The 21,020-nt window shown below is 40.1% G+C and overlaps 1 protein-coding gene across 2 annotated transcripts; it reads left to right on the top strand.

Moving 5' to 3' along the window:
* Positions 1–618: 618 nt before the first annotated feature.
* si:ch211-286o17.1 (hematopoietic progenitor cell antigen CD34) lies at positions 619–18,887 on the top strand. 2 transcript variants are annotated; one of them, XM_030092636.1, is made up of 8 exons: positions 619–805; positions 10,187–10,288; positions 10,957–11,132; positions 12,666–12,758; positions 14,610–14,730; positions 15,062–15,114; positions 16,015–16,164; positions 17,670–18,887. In XM_030092636.1, exons 1-8 carry the CDS (start codon positions 721–723, stop codon positions 17,856–17,858), a joined length of 969 nt encoding a protein of 322 aa, XP_029948496.1. In that variant the 5' UTR covers positions 619–720; the 3' UTR covers positions 17,859–18,887. The 2 variants fall into 2 exon arrangements, with proteins under 2 accessions (XP_029948496.1, XP_029948495.1); XM_030092635.1 differs by having other exon boundaries at positions 10,903–11,132.
* The last annotated feature ends 2,133 nt before the right edge of the window (positions 18,888–21,020 follow it).

The raw sequence follows: 21,020 nt of genomic DNA, 5'->3' as shown, positions 1-21,020 counted from the left end.
AAGAGGTGGGGGTTTCAGCCCAGTAAAATGGATTAATACTATTTGCATAACAGTGTATTGCACCTTTGTTTCCAGTATGATATTCTGCTCCACGGTCTATCTACATAAGCCTATTAAGGGCCTGAGTGTCACAGCCTTTTGTCAGACATCACCTTTTATTGAGAGGCAGATTACTGCCCCCACCCCAACAGGGTTCACAGTTCAAGCAGACAATGCGGTCCAATGTGGGCTGAAGAATGGAGTGACGAGGACTGAAAACCAGTCAGTTCTCTAATGATATATCAAACAAATTCACAATGAAGTTCAATTACACTGATAACTTTAGCTTGGGGGCTGTCCAATTCATGTATGTGTGAAATAAATCTAAAATTAGCAGGTATTTCAAGAATGCATAGCATTTCTTTAAAATAGTCAACATCCCAACAAGACCCCATTATCCTCCTTCCCTCCGTCTGTCTTGCCTCTTCTTTTGGAGGGGTGGGGGCACATAGGAAGGGTTAAAGTAACCAGTGGAAGACGGGGTGTAGGGCTGGGCCTTAGTCGGGAAGGAAAAGGGGGGTGGCTATATAAAAACTGACAGAACACAAGTAGTGCTTTATCCACCCTTGTCCCGCTCTGGGTAAGAGGAAACCCTAAACTGCTCTGGCTCAACCAGCTTAGCCCTTTTCTTTCTTTTCCTTTCACTCACGCCCGCGGGACGTGTTCACACTCGGGACGAGAATGGCAGCATCATCTGCACAGAGAGAAGACGGGTTCAGCAAAATGTTCACTTTTGCTTTGCTCCTCATCGCCTTAGTCCTTAATGGTAAGTAAAATACTTGCAAATTTTCGAACATCGTATGACCATCTAGTGGTAAAGGCAGGGCCAGGAGGGGTGGGGTTGCGCTTTGGGGTGGAGTAGTATTTGAATGGCCTCTGAGTTGAATACAGGTTTTAACCCTACAACCCATTCACTCTCTGGAAAGTTACCATATTCTGTCCAGGAAGCATATTTAGCATATTTTGGGAAAGAGATAATGATGTTTTTCTCTCCAAGATGCAGAGAGAAAACGTGAGTTTTGATTATACTTTAGCGAACAAAGGAGTCATTTTAAAGAGAGGAGGTTTTTTTTTTATATTGTATTGGTGCCACTGTGGAGCCATAAACCATTGTCTGTATTCCAGGCCTGCGAACTGCTGTTATAGAGTGAAAATACCAGCCTTTGGACTATCTTAATCACCATCCTGCTTTTTGTTTCCCAGTTCAGACTGTGTCTGAAGTTTCACCTGGAGTTATGTTTGCTATTTTTCTGACCTGCTTCCCGTGATCTTCAAGGACTTTGAGAAATGTGTGTGTGTATATATATTTAGCTGCCTGTAATGTGAGGCCAGCTGAAGCGTGCGTGAAAGAAGGGTGTGGACTTTAATGTGCATTTCAAATGTGGCTGAGCTGATGGCGTGGGAGATTTAATGAGGCTTTTGGGGGGTTTTGTGGATATCCGAGGAGGTTAAACACTGCTTCATGAGTAAGACTACACGTATTACAGTTTAGAATATGCTCAAAACAACAGTTTATCTGGCGTTTAGCAAATTTATTCATCATTTCAATATGAACATGGAATCCCACATTTGGTTTAAGTTCATCTCAAGTGATAGGGAAATAAATATATATATTAGCATTTTGTGTGTAATAGTGCAGCCATAAATCATACAAAATATTTTCATTAGTAAAATGTTTTATCACCGGTGATGATGTTGTTGAAACAAAACTTTAAATCTGAGAGGTACAAAATCCAGATGGAGATTGCGTAATAAAGCTCAAAGTGTAAAACCTGCACCGGTTCCTCAAATAAGGAAAACCACTGATATTCAACGAGCACACATGAAGAACATCCTTCATGATTTTGAAGACTACTCCTAAATGTGAAAAACGTCAAGAGTTAACCTGTGTTAGGAACTTTTTTGAACTATATAGAGAATGTGTTCCAGCTATTTCATATTGGGTCATGATAAATCACTTTGGATGTGTTATTACACTGCATTCATGTCCTATGAAATGCATTAATCAATAGGAAGAACCATCACTATATCTACTAATCAACACCTGACTGTACATAAACGTAAAAGACACTGTACATGTTGGAAAAACATGCAGGCACATATGAATTACACTTGGACCACACCACCACTTACACACATCATAACCGGTGCTCTCTATTGTGGCCCACACAGAATCACACATGGACTTATTTAATTCAGACATCTTGTCATGTTCATGAGATGGAGCCTATAGGAATGAGATCATCAGAAGTCGGGCAGCCAGCTGCATCTGCTGTGGAAACTACAACTAACACTGATATCAGTTCTACCTATGGATTCTGAAACAGACAGGAAAAAAAAAAAATCTGTGAGAAAACCAACTCATGATGTGCAGGGTAAACTCAGAGCAACTCGAAACATGTGGCACACTCCATCTGGGCCAAATATATGTGTCAAAAAAGATGAATAGCAATGAAGCAGATACAAATATCATCCAGATGAAAACAAAGCAAAGAAAAAGAAGAACTCTTATACAAGCTTTATTTCAACTGCAGGGTATAGCGTCTCTCTCCCGGGTTTGTTTCTGACTTGTCTTGCCAACATGGAAGATGTGAGCAGGGCAGAGTTATGTAAGTAGAAGAAAGTGTGCAGCTTCACTATGATGGAGCCAGAGCAGATGTTATTGAGGGTACTTATTACCCAGAATACCACGTGTGTCATAGCGAAAGAGGCTACACACAAACAGGGAAACCTCTTGCAGAGACCGTTCGGCATATTTCTTTGATAAAGTGATACAGTATGAGAGGCAAAATGAAACACCGTGCACGGTGAAAAGACAGTTATTTGTGATACGATTAGAATCTGTCAGACTAGAATGACTTGTTTCCGGTAACTGCAGTTTTAAGGAGGTAAGCTCTGTCGGCGCTGTGAAGTGGTTTGAGCGGGCTCTCTAGTTAAGCAATGAACCCGGCCCAACCTCACTGCCAAGTCCAGAGCATGTAATTATGTAAATCATTGTTTGTGTAGTACCCACTGAAGTAACAGATGCACCAAAGAATCATAGAAACAATGTCAACAACAGAGTGTTCATCCCTCTTATGAAGCTAGTAGTCTAGAACCGCTGCCAAGTTAAATCTTGGAGTCAACTGAGCTATTGGTGGCAAGCAAGCAGACTTCTGGGTGCACACACCCACATACACACACAAAATCCTCATTCACTTGGAATAATGTCTTTTCTTCTTTCATAATAAGGGAAGACTCGGCTCAACTCTCTGGGGCTTAGTCTTTGAACTTTTTCCACCCTGTGTATTTTCTATTTATGCTGCATGTATTTGCATACAATGAGTGAGCACATGGTAAATACAAAACATTTATTGTGAAGAATAGCTTTCCTGATCGTCACATTGGATAAAGAGAAGGCAAAAAGGACTGTGTGGCAGAGTATCGGATTACAGCTATAGAAATGTAATAAAGAAAACACCCTGAAAGCAAGTAATCAATGTTTTAAGAAGCACAGACCAAATCATTTAACACCATCTAACTGCTCTCTAAATTCAGTGTCTAAATGGGATATTTTCGCCATTTCTCAAAATTCAACCCAGGGATGTGTGCAAATAATTACACTGGTAGATTTTTTTTTCACAGATATACTTTGTCTAGATTTTTGGAAGATAAAAATCAATGTTAAGCCTTTGAGCTATCGATACCCCAAAATGCCTCATTCTGCAACAGGATCCTCCAGCAGTCTACCTGCATCCACTCAAACCAGACAGGCTCATTCTAGGTAATGCACAAGGCAGTGAAACTTTAGCAGGCAAGTGTGTGTGTGTGTGTGTGTGTGTGTGTGTGTGTGTGTGTGTGTGTGTGTGTGTGTGTGTGTGTGTGTTGGGGGAGGTGTGTAGGAGTGATATAATGCTCACAATTGAAAGCAGATGTCATGTTTCCTGATTGTGGTCCCCAGAAACAGGCATTGTGCGGTTGATAAGGGGCTGCAGTGGCCTCAGGGTCGGGCTGGGTGACTGCCGCAGCCGGGCAGAACTGACTGAAGTAAATTCTGCTTCACCGGTCTGATTGAAACCATAAGATCCAGTTGGTTTTCCACCACGAGAAGGATGGTCTGGACTGCCATTAATCGCTGTGACAGAATTGACATGGGAGGGGGGTGCAGGGAGGGCTCAGTGAGAGGGTCAAGATAGTGGGGTCAGCAGTCTGTTGTTTCAAAGAGGGTAGAATTGCAGAGCATGCGTAATCCTATGGGACCATGCTCCAAAGTCACATTCCTCAGCATGCTTTTAAATACACTCTTGAAGTGCAGTAGGATACTAAATCATGAAAACATTGCTTATTAACTAAATGACAATTTAAGTCAACAGGCATTATTGTAGGATTCTTCTTGGGAATACATTAATGCACCACAATACAAATGTCTTACTTATATTGTTTAAGTTGATAATTTTGAAAATTATAATGATTTTGAAATTTTAACTTCAGATATTCAGAAAGAATTACCTCAAAGTTCAACCAAAAATGTGTGTTGGGATGAGTGAGTAAAGGTCTTAGATGGAAAAGGTCTCCCCAGGAAGTTAACATGTATTCATCTGACTACAGAATGATGTTGCAGAGACTCTATGCTAATTCTGAGCATGTCTAAAGGTAGTGGAGGTACCATAATTCCAAATAATGAAAGTAATTCAAGTATATTTAGAATCATTGTGTGCAAATAGTGAAATGTATAATGTGTTGCATGACAGAGTAAAAATAGGTGTTGAATTAAAGAATACTAAAGGTCTGAAGAGATTATGGATTCGTAACAGGTTTATAGTGGCTGGTGACAGCATGCAGCATGTGGGTGTTAATTCAAGCTGAAATATACCCGCTGCCCTTATTCTGAAACCTATACTCAGCTGACACGATGAAAGACATTTATAATTTGCAGTGACATACGAGAGTCTTCCACGAAAACACATTAAAACCCTTTGAGAGAAGGGACAAGCTGTATCGGCTGGACAAACTCCCGTTTTTAGAAACCGGTGCTGCATTGCTTCTCCTGTGAAGGAAATCTGCTAACTCACTTTGTGGAACTAATACAAATCAAAGTCTTGGTTCCGTGAGAAAACTTCATGCCATGTGGTAACTATCACAAAATACATGTGGCATGTCGAGTGTGGAACCTCCATCACTGGGGCTTTCTCGTGGTGGTCCACCGATCGACCGTTATCACCTCTCCGTGCCCCATTACAAATCACCGGGCTTTCCTCGATGGAGGCAGGGAGAAGCCACGGGCCCTTGGGGACAAGATGCCATATTTTTAATAATTGTTCCTCCAGGACTCTAGCAATGGACTTTGTGGAGTCAGGCTGGAACTAAGGGCCAACGCCACATGAGGGTCGACCAACTGGAAACATCCAACAGCTGGCGCATATTTCACATACTCAGAGGGCACACAGTGAAACATCCACTGTAGCTGCAGATGAATGAGGGCTTTCTACTCACATACATGAAAACTCCACATGTTCCTCAGAAATTCTCAATGTAATCTGGTCAGTGAAACACTCTACTGATGTGATTTCGGTGTTTGAAGCTACTGTGAGAAACAAAATGTGTATACTGTAGAGAAAAATGCTTTTTCACGAGAAACTTACACGTTGAGTCACACCAAAAATAAAGGAGCCTTAAAAGACTGAAGACAGACGCAGCTTTCCTGAGAAATGAAAGCTGTTAAGAAAAGAACGCCTGGCATGTTGGTATATACTGTATGTGGTCTCGGAGGTGTGAGAGCTCAAACCTAAATCTCACCTCGATAGATGCCTGGGATTAGCCGTGCGTGACTGGGACAGAATGAGGAGAGATGGAGGGTTGGAGGAGGGAAGGGCGTGGAGCTGAGGGCTCGTCCTCTTCCAAAGCCGGCCACATTCCTCCGTCCAGAGTCCCAAGAGACAGGGGGTGTGGGGTGGAGCATATCCAGACCGCAGCCGTCATTCAGAGCAAACTGGTGGGAAACTCTTCAAGGGAGCATGAAGTCAGAGTCCACGCTGAATAACACATGGAATCGGCTCTGATAGGGACAATTTGGTTTCCCATATTTTTCCAATACACAATCTTGGCAGCTTTTTTTTAGAAAACCCAGGAATGAGAAACTGTGTGCGTAATACTGGTGATAACAAGGCTAAGGGGACGTCAACACAGCAGATGTATCGTGTGTATGAGTCTATCAGCGCCACAATGAACGCAGTGAAGGATGACCTTCAGCTGTTGCCCTTGTTGAGTCTGTGAGCACACAACCGAGAGACGTGTGATGGTGACGGGTTCAGAGGTCGTGTTCTCAGAATTGTCTACAGACCTCACATAGGAAGCACAGTGGCAGAAAACAGCGGAAACATCAGGGTATCAATTACAGCATAAAGGTCAACGCTACAACCTCAGTATAACAAACAACTACTTGTAAGTTCTTTTTTGATGTATCAACATTAGCAAAACGACTAATGTGTTCTGTAACGGCTCTGCAATAAGCTTAAATAAATGAAGGGATTGCTAAAGTTTTCATTTTCAGAGTCAAAACAATGTAATAAAAGGCAGTCACTCAAATCTTCCTGGTCCTGTAAATGTTGCTCTTTAGATGTAATTATACACAGAGGGTTCATTCCATCTGGTCTCTCTGGGATGTGTGTTTGTGTGTAATGAGTGATGGCTGGTCACAGAGCTAGACAGAGTTTACCGACTTTGTTGGCAGTGTTGCAGAAAACTTTGTGTTGTGCCTGAAGCAAAACCGAGGGGCTATTTTTTTTCTTCGTCTTAGTTTATGAAACTATAGAAGCCAAGCTTTACAAGTGTACTTGAGGTTTTATGACATGATTACCACAAGACTAGCAAGGAAACACTTGCAATTTTTCTAAAGTATGGGTTTGAAATCCTCAGTGATTTAGGAAACTCAAGCATAGTGTTAAATGTGATTGTAAAGAGGTGCAAATTCGCTTCCACTCATTCACTAGAATACATCCAAAAACCTCACTGGAGAACAACCAAACCTCGAATCACACTTATAAGCAAAGATGCAAATCTTGAGCCTTTTGATTTTACAATCACCATTGGGGTTTACCTTCCACTCCACTAATCTTCACCCGATGACAAGAAGGTAATCACAGGGCTGAAATAACACGCCTCACTCTCAGCACTGCTGCACTCCTGTATGTCACATTTGTATGAGAAAGCCTAATTTATGCTCGGCCATCTCACCCATTTTAAACCTCATCCTTTCTGGTAAAATAAACAGACAGACCACCCGGAAACACATGAGGGATGGCAGCTGTAGCCTACAGGCTGGGAAAACTGAGCCACGAGTGGTAGTCTACCATGGTTTGAATAGTCACATGTACGGAGTGATACTTAGCCACATTTTACAGAAAGTTTCATATTTTGATTTTCTAATGGTTACAGAAAGTCCACACACAATGCCTATGATGAGTTTTTCTCTAACTAAAACGATGACTAACTGCATAACAGACAGCTGCAGTGGACAGTTGCTAACACTAAACATGCTCAAAGACCTCCTTGGAGATTACCGCTCCTCCTGCTTGCACAACACACGGTATTTACTCTTTGCTAGCGGCACCTGTCTGTCACAGTGATTTAATGAAGGAGGTCGGCAGACGTGTGTCACAGTGCCATCCCTGTGTGAATGAATGAATGTGCCCAACATGTGCAAACACCTGAAAAAGACAACTGATAGAGAGATGATGCCATGATGGAACAAAAGAGTGCAACAGAGGAAGAAAAAAAAGAACTCCCACTGTCAAGGGAGATTGTTTTCAAAGCTTTAACTGAAGCAAAAATAAATAAATCTTTCTTGGATCACATTTTCGCAGCAAGGTTTAAACAATTTTCCCAGAGGACCTTTAGAAACACGTTGCGGCCTGAAACAGCATGGCATTTTATTGAGCTGCTTTTTATGGGCACTTTAATTATTTCACAGTACTATGAAATACATTCAGCAATGTAGCACTAATTATGCAATATTTGGGAGAGGAGTTATATTTCACTTATGTAAATAACAAAATACAGAGAGAAATGACAAAGGATTCAGGATGAATTTAGTCAAACTTTTTTCCCACACTCTTGGCCTGAACATTATTTTCTGCTTATAAACAATTATTTCTTCTAATTTTATATTTTGTTTCTTTTATTCAGATATTTTCAACAATTTAATGTGATACAGACAGCTTCTCTGGACCTGCAACTAGCCATTTGATGATTTAAACCTGATGTTCCTCAGAGACCCATCTTCCCCTGAGGGGCCTTTAAACAGCCATAAAGTCTGCCAATTCTCAGTAATGAGTGTTTGTAATTTGACACCAGCTTCATTGTGTTTCTGCTCGCATGCTGTGCCTGGAGCAGACAACCCGATCCAGACCTGCTGTTCAAAGCTGGTTAGCTGTACACGAAAACAACCACAAATAATTTAGGAGTTGGATAAATATGGACATTTCTGATAGTTAAGCTTCAAATAAGCTAGAATAATCACTAGATGGTTGTGCATTCCATCAAATACGCAGCATTGTTTTGTTGTAAAATATTTGTTTGACTGTGTGCACGTATACAAGTAAAGCAGATGCTTACAACTGGAAACAAGTGATTAAAATGAACTGATATTGTGAACAGAGTCAGGCAAAGCACCTTTTCAAGATGGCGGCCAGTGATTATAAATCTGAAAGTGATCACATGTTTCAATCTGGCATCCAGTGAGGAATAACAGAATAAGAGAGCAGGCGTAATGAGATCTGCAGTGGCAAGGCATCATGGGAATGTTTTGAGAGTGAGGTAATGCTGTTGTTGTTAGATGGGGAGAAAGACGGATCTCGGTGAAGGAAACCAACACTCCATACTCTGCTACGACTTCTGGACTTCTGGACTCTATCCTAGCAATTTGACCTGGACAACTCACAGCAATAAAGATCTTCGGCTCATAAACTTGGTGACGGCAGGGTGTGTTACCACTTCTTATAAATCAGCACAGAAAATCAAAGGGGATCCTAACAGTGATAAAACGTCTTTGTTTTACTGCTCAGCTAACTCACCGCTCGAAGAAACCTCACGGGAGTCTGATGCAAAGTTTTTAATTCAGTGCAGCAATTTATCAAAGACTCTTTCCCTACAGTCCGAGGTCTGCATGAAAATGAACAATAATACGATGTCCCATTGCATAACTAAAATGTGGAAAAAGTTATGAGTTCAATGGCATCATTAGCTGGCACCTTTCAGCGGTACAGTTAATCAGGGTAACGGTTTAACAAGGTCGGTGGAAAATCCTTCCACTCGCAATAATATGTTTCTGAAACACATTTTGGATATTCCATTTGAGACGAACCTAGAAGTGACTCAGTGTAACCAGAGTACCTTTTGTAAAACCTTGCAGTGAGAAAGATTGCATTTCAAAGTAATTTACTCCATGATATGAGCCATTGATCTCAGAGCTTCGGTTATCCGCTGCAATGAGATCTATTACCTAATCTTCCATCACTGCAGCGGCTCCAGGGACACAAAGAAGTCATAGTGTGAGCATGCTGAAGAGCTCTCCTGCCAGAGGTCTTACTTTAAAAACACATTAAGATAGCGCACTTGAACATTGCAGGCAATCGGAGCAATTTGCTTTAACCTCACATCACTTAGGTCATGGTTTTAACTTTCATCAGCTTTATTAGCACTGCTTTGGAAGTAAATCGAACTCATTTTCAACAGAACTTCATGTTTCCCTTATATACCTGGACTTAGGACACCACTTAAAAGGATGCTCTTGGTCAAACAAAGCATTATAATAACATCAAATAACAAATTGGATTCCCACAAACATATGCTGCTGGCAGAAAGTGTCTTTGATTAACATAGCTTTAAATTACAGTGTTGAATTTAAAATTTGATTCTTCAACATTAAAAGCAAAATACGAAATTTACAGACTCTCCTTTGAAACAGCAGCTGAGCTTTCCAAACAGAAAACACGACGACTGTGATAATTTGGTTAGATTTTGTGTTTGTGCTCCTTGACAGAAACCACATTTTGACATTTTGTGCTGGCGGATTCTCACAGATTAAATTATATGGCAGGCATTGATATAAATGTTTTATACCGAGTCTGTTTTCCAAATAAAATGGTTTATGTTGTTTCTGATTTTGCAGCAGGAGTCATGGCGCAGGAAGACGAGGTTGCCACAGGCACGGTGCCGCCTGCAGATTCATTCGTGCGAGGAGACATGATCCCAAAGACGAGCGAAACTCCTGGTGAGAAACACTGAAAATGATAAATGCTTTCAAATTTTACTCAACAAATTGATTTAACAGTATGAGTAATGGGCTCACGATTCAGAAAAAAAAAACCACAATAAAAATTACCTGCCATTATCTGATTGCAATGAATTAACTTCACTGAGCAAGTTAAAAATATACAATTCGTAATTATTTCTGAAAACGCCAGCCTAGAGCCACCATAACTACTTCGGCCACCAAATATAAGGTGGAGCAACAACATCAAGTATTAACATCTACCATAAAAAGAAAACAGCAATATAAGAAAGAAATTCTTCTCATAACATTGAGGAGTGAAAGCACTGGAGTGGATTTTGTTAGCAATTCAATTCAGTTTTCTTTATACAGCGCCAAATACAAAACACTAATTTCTAAGCACTTTTACAGAGAAAACCCAACAGTTAGCAACAGTACTGCATAGTCAGCACACATAGAATGGACTTTGATCACAACTTCAGCAAACATTTTTTTTTTTGTGAGAGTTATTTCTGAAACGAGTAAAATACATGCACCAGCAGTGAAGAACATATCTGAACTGTTCTTTCTGTAAATATTTTAAATAACCATCAAAGTTGAACTGCTCTTTTCAGATACAGAAGATCCACAAGTTCAAATCTTGGTTTTTCCTACTATGGAATCTCTAGAGTCCAGCGATCTGACAACAGCTGCTCCGGCTACAGAAGAGGCAGGACACAGTGAAGACAGCGACCCGGCAGCTGACAAGACGACTAAATTCACATTCGAGGTGCACACGATCATACCCATTTTTGAGACTCCTGCTCCAGCTCCTCCCAGAGGCGATGGCCCTCACAAGCCACAGGTAAAAAAAAAAACAAAACAAGCGCTAACTGTGAAACAACCACCTTACTTCAGAACAATGCTCCTAGTTTGGCAGATCTGCAGGGTTACATGGAAAGATCCATCGTGGTCACACATACAATACAGCAGCTTTTACTTTCACAGCAATTATTTTCCTTCAAAGGACTGCATTACTGATATCACTACCAAGGCATAAAGAATTATATAATGACCCTCGATCTGCTTGAACTTACTGTGTCTCGAATCATCCTGAAATCATTTTCATACCGAGGAGGACTGTGCATCTACAGGGCAACATTTGCCTTGCATTTGTTTACAAATGCTCTGCTTGGAGCCAAAACTGGGAAACAAATGTGTATTGCATAAATAATTTATCCTGATCACAAAGCCAGTGGAAGTCTGGGTTTTGTTTCCCAGAACTGTCAAACAAGTAAACCAAATTGTTTTTATGCTGAAAGAGCACATTTTTTTCATTTTGTCTTGAAGAAATTATTAAATAACGGAAAAATCAATCGCAGGTGTTTTCTTTTGCTTTTCCTACAAAGATTTAGCTTCATTTTGCTCTTAAAAAAATTCTTAGATGTTTTCACTTTAGTTTATTTTAACCCTGATGCATCCAGACTACATGTACCAACTTAAATACAGACAGATGAATCATTTCCAATTTGGGATGATGGTTTTCAATGTGTTGATAAGCTGAATAGCGACATGGGCGAAACATGAGTGCAGCGCTGAAATGGTTTGAATTGTCACCGATTAATGACTGTACGTTGCATAAAAATATGAGACACCCCAGGGGTATTTGTCTTGGGTTTCTTAACATCTTTGATTATTCAGGTGCCTGATGTGTCAACTTAAAAGCATTTAAGCTGCACCATAATTGCATCTGTACTTCACTTAAGTTACTAAGAAAGCAAAAACAAAAATATAAGCAGACATTCGTCTTAATATAATAACGGACTCCAAACCAAAAATGGGAAATCGATCCAGTTAGAAGACCTTTACAGCAGCGTCCAGAGGCTTTGAGTTTTCACCACGAGTTCAAAAAGCACAAAGAATCAAAAGGCTTTTAAGTCAGGCTGCCGTTTCATGAACTATACACTCATCTCAGACTTGGACAATTTTGCTTAAAATCTCCAGGCGTACTGAGAGGAATGAGAGGAAGCGTTCAGGTTTGATGCTTCACATATTGTGAACAAACATCAGGAAAACATGAGATTTGTTACATGCCAGGACTTTTGTTTGGTTTCATTTTAGCTCTATTTAATGTTTAATTTTAAACCAGATGTGTGTGGGGGTCCGTGTTCTCTTTCATGCTGAAAATGAAATACAATGTAAAGATGCTCATCTTGGAGGAAAACAAAAAAAGGAAAAGGAATAGTTCGTAAAAACAAGCCCCAAAAAATAATAAAATATTTTTCTGGCCACAAATCTAATATTCTGTTCAATGTATCTGGTGCCATGCAGTAGTTATGAGACCGATATTAAAAATGGCGTCATGCGTGAATTAAAGCACTCTGTTTTCACTCTCTAGGTTGTGTCACAGGAAGACGTCACCTGTGTGAGCAAAGAGGCCGTCCAGGACAAAAACGCTGTCAATCTGAATCTCAAGGAACCCTCCACTTGCGTAAGCCTTGAAAACGCTTCCTGTCTGTCTGTCTCTCACTTATCAGTTTGCGTGCACAGTAAAAATGTTGGAGCGGGGGAAGCGATAGAAAACTGCTCAGACATGAAACTGCAGGTGGTATGCAGCAAGAAAAAGAAAAAAAAAGCAAAGGAGCTTCAAAGGATCATATGAACCTTCAGGAACTGAAAATATTGGCTTGGTTTGGTCGTCATTCTGATTTGCCAATCAAATTTCTCAACATGAGCTCAGTAAGTAAAACCTTCCTCATTTAGGATACAGTTACTGTTACACCACAGAATAATATTAGCAGAAAATAAATGCTAATCAATGCCCAGTTGTCAGCTAGAAAATAGAAGTCCAGGGGATTCTTGTTGCATGTAACCGAGGGCACAGACTGTGCTTTGGAGCAGATGGGAGGCAGCACAATGGGTGGGCTCCCTGCTTCTGTAGAATGTATAATGTATAGAGGCCTGAAGCAGTAGTGTTGGTGTCTGTGTGGGTGTGTTTGTGTTTAGAAGCATACATTCTTAAGAGTCTGGGGATAACAGCTTTGAGGTCTCGAGAAATCACAGCTTTCATGTGGTGGTCCAAACCGACGAGATGTGTTTTCAGCTAGCTGCAGCTTTCATGTAGCCAGAACAGAAAATGCATTATTTAACATTTAAACAATGCATAAATTGCTGTAAACCAGCAAAGCAACTCAGGAGTTCGTGTGTAGACAAAAACATCAACTAAAGACAATCCATTGCTCTTTTTCTTTCTCAAGAACAATTTTGCTCCATCAAATATGCATGAAGTAAATGTAACAACTGCAATTCTGAAAGTGGGAAATATATCAAAGCTGGAAAATGCAATGCATGACACCACAGGTTTGGAGGGAAGATCAATGAGATCTAAGACAAATCCTGCCTCAAATCATTCAATCAATATCGCTCCAGGGAGAGGTCTGAAGCCAGGAGCAGCGCTCGTGGGTGTGTGCCCTTGTGCTTTTTAAAAAGTGGATTGTTTCAGCAATGTCATGTGAATTCAAGCACAGTGAGGAAGTCTCACATCCACCCACATTACTTGTGTTACTCAGGTGTGAAAGAGAACTACAAAAATTTAAATTTTAATAGTTTTGGGTTTATTTTTGTTTTGGTTTTTGAAATCAAGTAGGAACTCAGCAGAGAGCAGGAAGAACTCCTACGGACCTTTCTGTGTAAAGTGGAAGATAAACGACTGATTTCCTGGGGATCTTGTTCTTAAATCTATAGATAGTGCTGTACTGGCATACGGTATGTTCGAGGTCACTGTCCTCTGTTGCAGAAAACATTTGGCCAATCGGACACCTCACTGATGTACTGCATGATGATAAACACTTTTGCATCTGCAACTCCGGATCACTGAGTATTGTTGGCAAGAAAAAAGGGATTTTTCAAATCAAGGCACTGGATATGGATCCTGAGTCAAATACTGTACTTCTGGCTGAAGTGCCCTGCCTATTAATGTGGTGTGTTGTTAAAAAAAAAAAAAAAAATCCTTCTGTGTTCTTCTGAACTGTAATGAAAGCTGATAAACTGAGCCCGGTACTGAGGTTTGGATCGGGTTACGTTACACAGATTACAATAAAAAGCTGGCATTCAGGATTGCAATAGCCTTGAATGAATTAATGACAAAGAAAGATGAAGATATTGAGGACATGAGATTTAAAGGTAACACTGAAGGTGTGGTGAATGGTGAGGAGCTAATGATTCAGATTCAGTAATTATTTTCATAAAGTGCAATTTCTATTTTGTTGAATTCAGCAACTGAGCTCCAGAAATGCAAATCAAACTATTACTATACTAACTAAAGCTTGTTTTGATCTTGCAGGAAAACACAAGAAAAAAAATTCAAAGTGTTCTACGGGAGCTTTGTGGAGAGGATTGCAAACTCGAGATTTACCAGGAAGACAATTCAGATGAAATCATTGTGTCTGGGAAGTACGTTGAAGGTCAGTAATATTTTTATCATACTTTTTTCTTCTTTTTTTAAACAAAGAGTCTATCTGCTACAAATATGAAGCCTTTACATGTAAAGACAATCTGTAAATAGCAGCGTGTATGGGTAGTCTATTTCTCTTAAACTGACCTTTTTTTCTTCTTAAACCTGTAATATAAATTCTATTCCACTAAACTTTAAAAGACACAGTTTTGCAAGTTTCATGATTTTTGCTGTAATTCTATTGAGGCTGTATGATTTGAGAAGAAAAATATGCGCTAGTAGTAATACTTGCAACAGTAATAATATAAATGGAGGATAAACCCAAATATTTCTATTTACAGCTGACGTTGCGGGAATGGCGAACAAGTTCAACAACGACAACATAAAAGATAAGGTAAAGTACCGGTTAATTTGTGATGCAAATATGCAACACACATTTCCTTGTGATGGTATGTCAGAGAACATGATCGGTTCAGCTGGGCACCGTGGGGTCACGTTAAGGTCAATGACACTAATTCTCCAAGTGCCATTTTAAGACCATGACTGAGGCTTTCACATGTCTAATAAACATAGTGAATCCCACCATGAATCACAAAGGGCTTGTAAAATAAATGTCCTATAGCGATAACCGAGACTGACTCAGCCAGCTGAATTTTCTGGTTGACTCATAATCAAACTTTAGAGAGAAAATACACCAGGGAGGAGAAAAACACTCCCCGAGTTTGTAGAATATTTCAAAAGCGTGAAGCTGCCAGGCTGACAGTTGATGTGACAAACAAAAAGCCCACAAACAATCCACTTGTCAGCTGGAAAACACATTTTCTAATACCTGGGGAACAATATTGGGTTACGGGTGTGCCTGTCACACTCATCTCTCTGTATTCAACATACTCTACACTCCCCTCTGTGGTGTACCACACACACACTGAATGACCTTGTTAGCAAGCCAACGGTTCTCAGACAGCCACTCGATTCGCACAGAGTGTTTTTGATTACATTTGCCCTTGATATCGCCGATACTCTACATTTCCATCAACAACAGCTTTGGGTGTGGTTGTTTTGGGTCTTTCCCACTCTTTTCTTTTAAACTTTCCAATACAACAGGCCACAAAAACTGGATAATGTTTCAGGTTAACGTACACATTTGAAACACTGTAACCAACCCTCATTCTTCATGGGAGTATTCAGGTTTTCTACTGTGTGTTTAATCATTTACTGGATTTACTTGACTTTGGTTTGACTCACATGGCAAACGCTGAATGATGTTATTTTGTTCTGATTTTGTTGCGCTCAGACCAATGTGAAGGAAGCTGCTCCTCGCTGGGGAAAGAACTCGAAGCTGGTGCTGGTTTCTCTGCTGCTGGCTGGACTGTTGCTGGCTGCGCTGCTGGTAGCTGGCTACTACCTCAAAACACACCGCAAAAACTCCAAAGGGGTTCGACTGGTGAGTGTATACAAGGTGTAAACGGCAAGTCACTGCTGACATTTCCAGTTCGGGAATGACTTGCTTACTTGGCGCTGATTCGAGCATCTGTAGAATGCTCCTTTAATGCAAATCCACCATCCATTCATTACCCTGAGAGAGTAATCACAACTATCACTGTCTATTTTCATCAAACAGCATGACGAAGAACAGACAGTGTGAAATCATCCTGCCGCCGAAGTGGTTAAACAGTCTAAAACCTATCCAGGGTTAAAAACACCAAATAAACACAATGACTGTCTATTTTCTTTTCCTGTAAGTGCAAGAAACAAAATTATACATAGGTCCTGTGCACCAGTTTTGATTGTGACAATATAAACAATGTGGAGGTATAATGATTTTGAATCCAACCAAAACTCATCCATTTCAAGGATATTTATTTCAAAAGTCATTGTCTTCTCAGCCCCCTCTCTCCTGCACATCTTGTTTGCACCCAACAACATCACTTTCACGGCAGTCATGTTATCATTTTCAAGGAAGATAAAGGTTGTAGCGTGATAAAAACACATTTACCTGCTCTGTTTTCTGAAAGTTTCTGGGTGGGGAGGGACTGGCAGCGTTTCAAATATGCAACTGCACATCACATCACAGCCAAAAACGCAGTTCTCTTCTTTTCGTATTAGATTAGTTGATATAGACAAAAAAAAAAAAAAAAAAAAAAAAAAAAACACCCGTCTGAACAGATTTAGAAGAGAACAGACGAAAGCTTTTTTTCCCCCTATAGAAACCTTAGATAATGTGGCCCCTCAAGATCGGGTTCACTGAGGAAATTGTACGTCGTGACTGTTTATTTAAACAAAAACTACATATGGGTTTGAGGTCATGATGGCGATCCTCCAGCCGATTCCTAAAGCAAAGGAAGACATGCTTGACTCATATGTCCAATAACTCAAAGCAGCTCTTTCAGTTCTTACTTCTGCTCCCCCTTCTCTTTTCCCATTTCCAGGGGGCTACAGATGGTTCTGGGTTTTTTTCTCACTCAAGCTCATGACATCATTGTTTAAAACATTTACACATGGTGGCACACCCTTGTGATGGTTTACAATAACAGTGTGTTGAATTAGGGCTGATTTATCAAACAAGTCAATTATTACCTTGAAATTCTGTACTAACCAAGCACCACATCAACCTCCCTGTAAAGGAGTCGCACAGTATATTCACCTCGTAGCGTGGTTTAAAAAAAAAACTAAACAAAACATGCTCTTGCAGAGTTAAAGTCCCAATTGTAAAACAATTACCAACACCCTACTGAGAGCGTGCACAGCTGAAGACCATAAAGCTCATTAGCAAAGAATGCATGTGTTTACTTTGAAGCAGCACCCTCAGAAAAACAAACCCAGTTTTAATTACTCACATTCCTGATGCTTTGCATGTCATAAGATTTAAAACTTATGTATGAATGTTTAAAAAGTCTACTCATCCCACACAAACCCTAACCATATGTTTTTGATCTGGGCTGCCTTTAGGCTGAGTCCTTCCAAGTGGATGAGGAAAACCAGGCAAACACCCTGGTGTCCGTGGCCCCCCTGCCTCAAGAGCCGCTTGACAAGCCTACTGTCAACGGAGAATCTCCACCTGAGAATGGCACCAACCCCACCCCCACCACTAATGGACACTCAGCTGCCCAGAGTCCGGTGGCCGATACGGAGATGTGAATCGTGACACCCTCTGCCTCCCTTTTAACAAATCCCCCCCCCCCCCCCCCCCCCCCCCCCCCCCCCCCCCCCCCCGCCACCTCGGTGTGCAAACACTGAGGCAAATTCAACATGTTTCAATCCCCGCCACACCTCACAATTCCCCTCCTCCACCTGCATCTCTCTGGACAATGACGCCAACAACAACGATGAAGGTCTTTCTGACGACATGATGACAATGGTGATGAAGATAGTGCCTGTAATGTGAAAGTTGGGGAACATATACTTTTGCTGGGGTGAAGAGGAGCCTACAGCCGCTGACTGACTTCTCGCAGTTCAGCTGTAACACTCTTTGTAGAGTCACCCTTGATGCCAAATTTGTATTGTTGGTCCCTGACAATTAAATGAAAAATGCTGTAATATTTCCATCCACATACCACAGACCAGTTTGAGTATTGATGTAAAAAGGGCTGAGGCTCACTGTTTTAAGGATCTTCTTGATATCTCATATTTGCCTCAAAGCTTAAAATGGATGGAGTTTTAATTTACTAAAACATTTCTGAAAAGTAATTGTGAAACTGTAATTTTAAAATGGGTGCTTGTCGGTGTTCCTCAAAGAAGCCAAAGTTACACCTGACATAGCATTAACAAAGGTTCTCAAGATGGAATTGGGATTGGCTCATAAGATACTCGTGATGCTTTGTACTTTGGCCTTTACGAGAACTAAAACTGTAATTGACCTATGATCAAAGTTCAACTGGTTGAGGATACAAAGTACATTTCTACTTCTATGGTTGTATGTTTCTTCATTACTGTACAGTTTGTTTTTTTACAAAATGCCAATTTTTGTACTGTTACCACTGTCTGTATTTTAGGTAATGACAAAACACAGCAACAACTTTAAATTCAATGGAGGAAGACAGACTGGATTTTTAGTTAGAAAGTCACTGCCATTGAATTATTAGGCAGCAGATGGTACATAGCAGATTCAGCATTCCTGAGACTGCCTTTAATCTCCTTGTTGATATAAAAGATTTGTTTACATCAATGGTATACTTTTTTGCCTCTCTTTTAAACAACTGGCTACATTCATAATCCCGCATGTGTAAATATGCTTGCTTTATCTATTAGCCTGCCTGTGCCGAAGTGTTTTTTTCAACAGTATCTTTGCTGGCCGTCTTCGATGTATTTGTGTTGTTCTTTCTTGATTTTGAAATTGAAGGATTCATGCATCAGAAATTCCCAACATTTCCAGTAAACGATTTTTTTTCCATATTACAAGATGCATTGCTTGTTTCAGAAAACAGCTTAAAAAGATGCCATTACACTCAGAGTTATGATTTTGACCACCCAGTATTGCGTAATCCTAACCCTACATCATGTATTTATTGTGAAATTATATACAGTGCTTTACAAAGACTTGCTTTTCCCTCTAAAAAGGTGTCTTCACAATATGACTGTGTAAACTGATTTATGCCTCTGCAGCATAAAAATCCAGCACAAACCTGATTCTCTGCAGGAAATGATAAATTGACTTGCAGCTTAAAGACTTGCATACAAATGCAACCACGAGTAGAATAAACAAGCTTTAGGTGGATTAACATAAGGACGGTAACTCTGGATGGTGCCGCAAAGGGTGGGATTGTAAACATGTATATCCAAGACCTCTGGTCCCCCACAGCCAACCAAAGTACTTAGCAATAGCTTAAAACAGCGGTTTGTACAAAAATGGCATGCAGCTGAGCCAGGTGTTACAGCCTCTTTCTACAAATGCTTCCATCTGCATCAAAATCTGAGTGTAAGTCGCCCTCCGCCTTCTGTGCATTCACGAAAAACACAAAAATTACATTTTTTATCCACATAGAAAATTACTGAAGCTTTAAAATATAATAAACACATTATTCTGAACAAAATACCTGAGAGGATTTTTAAAATTTGAATCGAATTTAACTAAATGTGATTTACTGAAAGCAAATCTTTCTTGATTAAAAGGGGAAAATCAAATTAAATTGTTTTACTACAGAACTGAACTCAACTGTTAAGACTACGGGAAGCAAATGTCAAAGCCTTTTGGAACGTTTGAAAGAATGATGGAATTTAGCGGCGCTGCAAGGAAACACTTTCTTCTATGATTACACGGGTGCATTATGCAAGGTTGTCAGTCATTTCATCCATTGAAATGCAAATCAATATTTTGACAGAGGTAGGGCAGAAAATAGCTTGAGCAGTTAAATATTACCGTTTGAGTATTCATTGTAAAAAAAAAAAAAAAGAAAGAAATCTCTTCAAAAATGTAACCAGTCAAGTGTGTGAGCGACATCAGAGAAGGAATTGTACATCCCGAGAACATCCAGTTATAAAAAAAGAAAATTACTATTAAAGCATACCTCTTCACATATCTAGTTCAACAACTCAATGTTTATGTTGTAAAACTTTTTTTAAAAACTATATCCTTTGAAAGGCTCACGAAGCAGTGGTACAGGCTTAGGTGCTTTGGGTCTGACTGCATCTGGAGTCATTTTCTGAGGTCACTGAAATGTGTTTTGCATCTTTATAGTAAATTTAGCAAAGTCAAATGACTATTTCTTGAAAGTAAATGATGCCACTATTTCCTGAGCAGACTGGCACAAAACACACAAATACATAAAGGAGAGGTGTTTCCCCATTACCTGTTCTAAATGACTTTGACAGGCAAATGGAAATATTTGCCAATGCAATCCAGACAATGTCCAATCACTACTTTCCATTTCACTTCATTCGTGAACATTTGAATCTTACCATTTGTATTAATCACATACCTTCCTCTTTATTTTCATAACAGAAAAGGAAGCCGTATGATTGGACACTTGCTGCTACTTGAAGAGCTTATAAGGTCCTTGAACACATGAGATAATTACAGAAAAGGGGAACTTCGACATCAGTTCAACATGAAGAAAGTTGCTCGCCGATTCCTCATTGTCTTGGGCTACCTTAGGGTGGCTCAGTGCATCTTCTTTGGGAAGCATATTTACATTGACGAGAAAAAGACTTGGCCAGAGGCCAGGGAATACTGCAGAAAGCTTTACACCGATTTGTCTTCAATCGACAGTGAGGAAGAAAACAAGGCATTTACAATATTCTCAAATGAATATTCTTTGCCTCAAATCTGGATCGGTCTCTACAAAGATGCCAATGACACTTGGA

This window comes from Salarias fasciatus, chromosome 5, assembly GCF_902148845.1.
Source record: "Salarias fasciatus chromosome 5, fSalaFa1.1, whole genome shotgun sequence".
NCBI classification, from domain to species: Eukaryota; Metazoa; Chordata; class Actinopteri; order Blenniiformes; family Blenniidae; genus Salarias; species Salarias fasciatus.
Note: the sequence above shows the minus strand (reverse complement) of the source record. Positions and strands in the feature narration are given on the sequence as shown.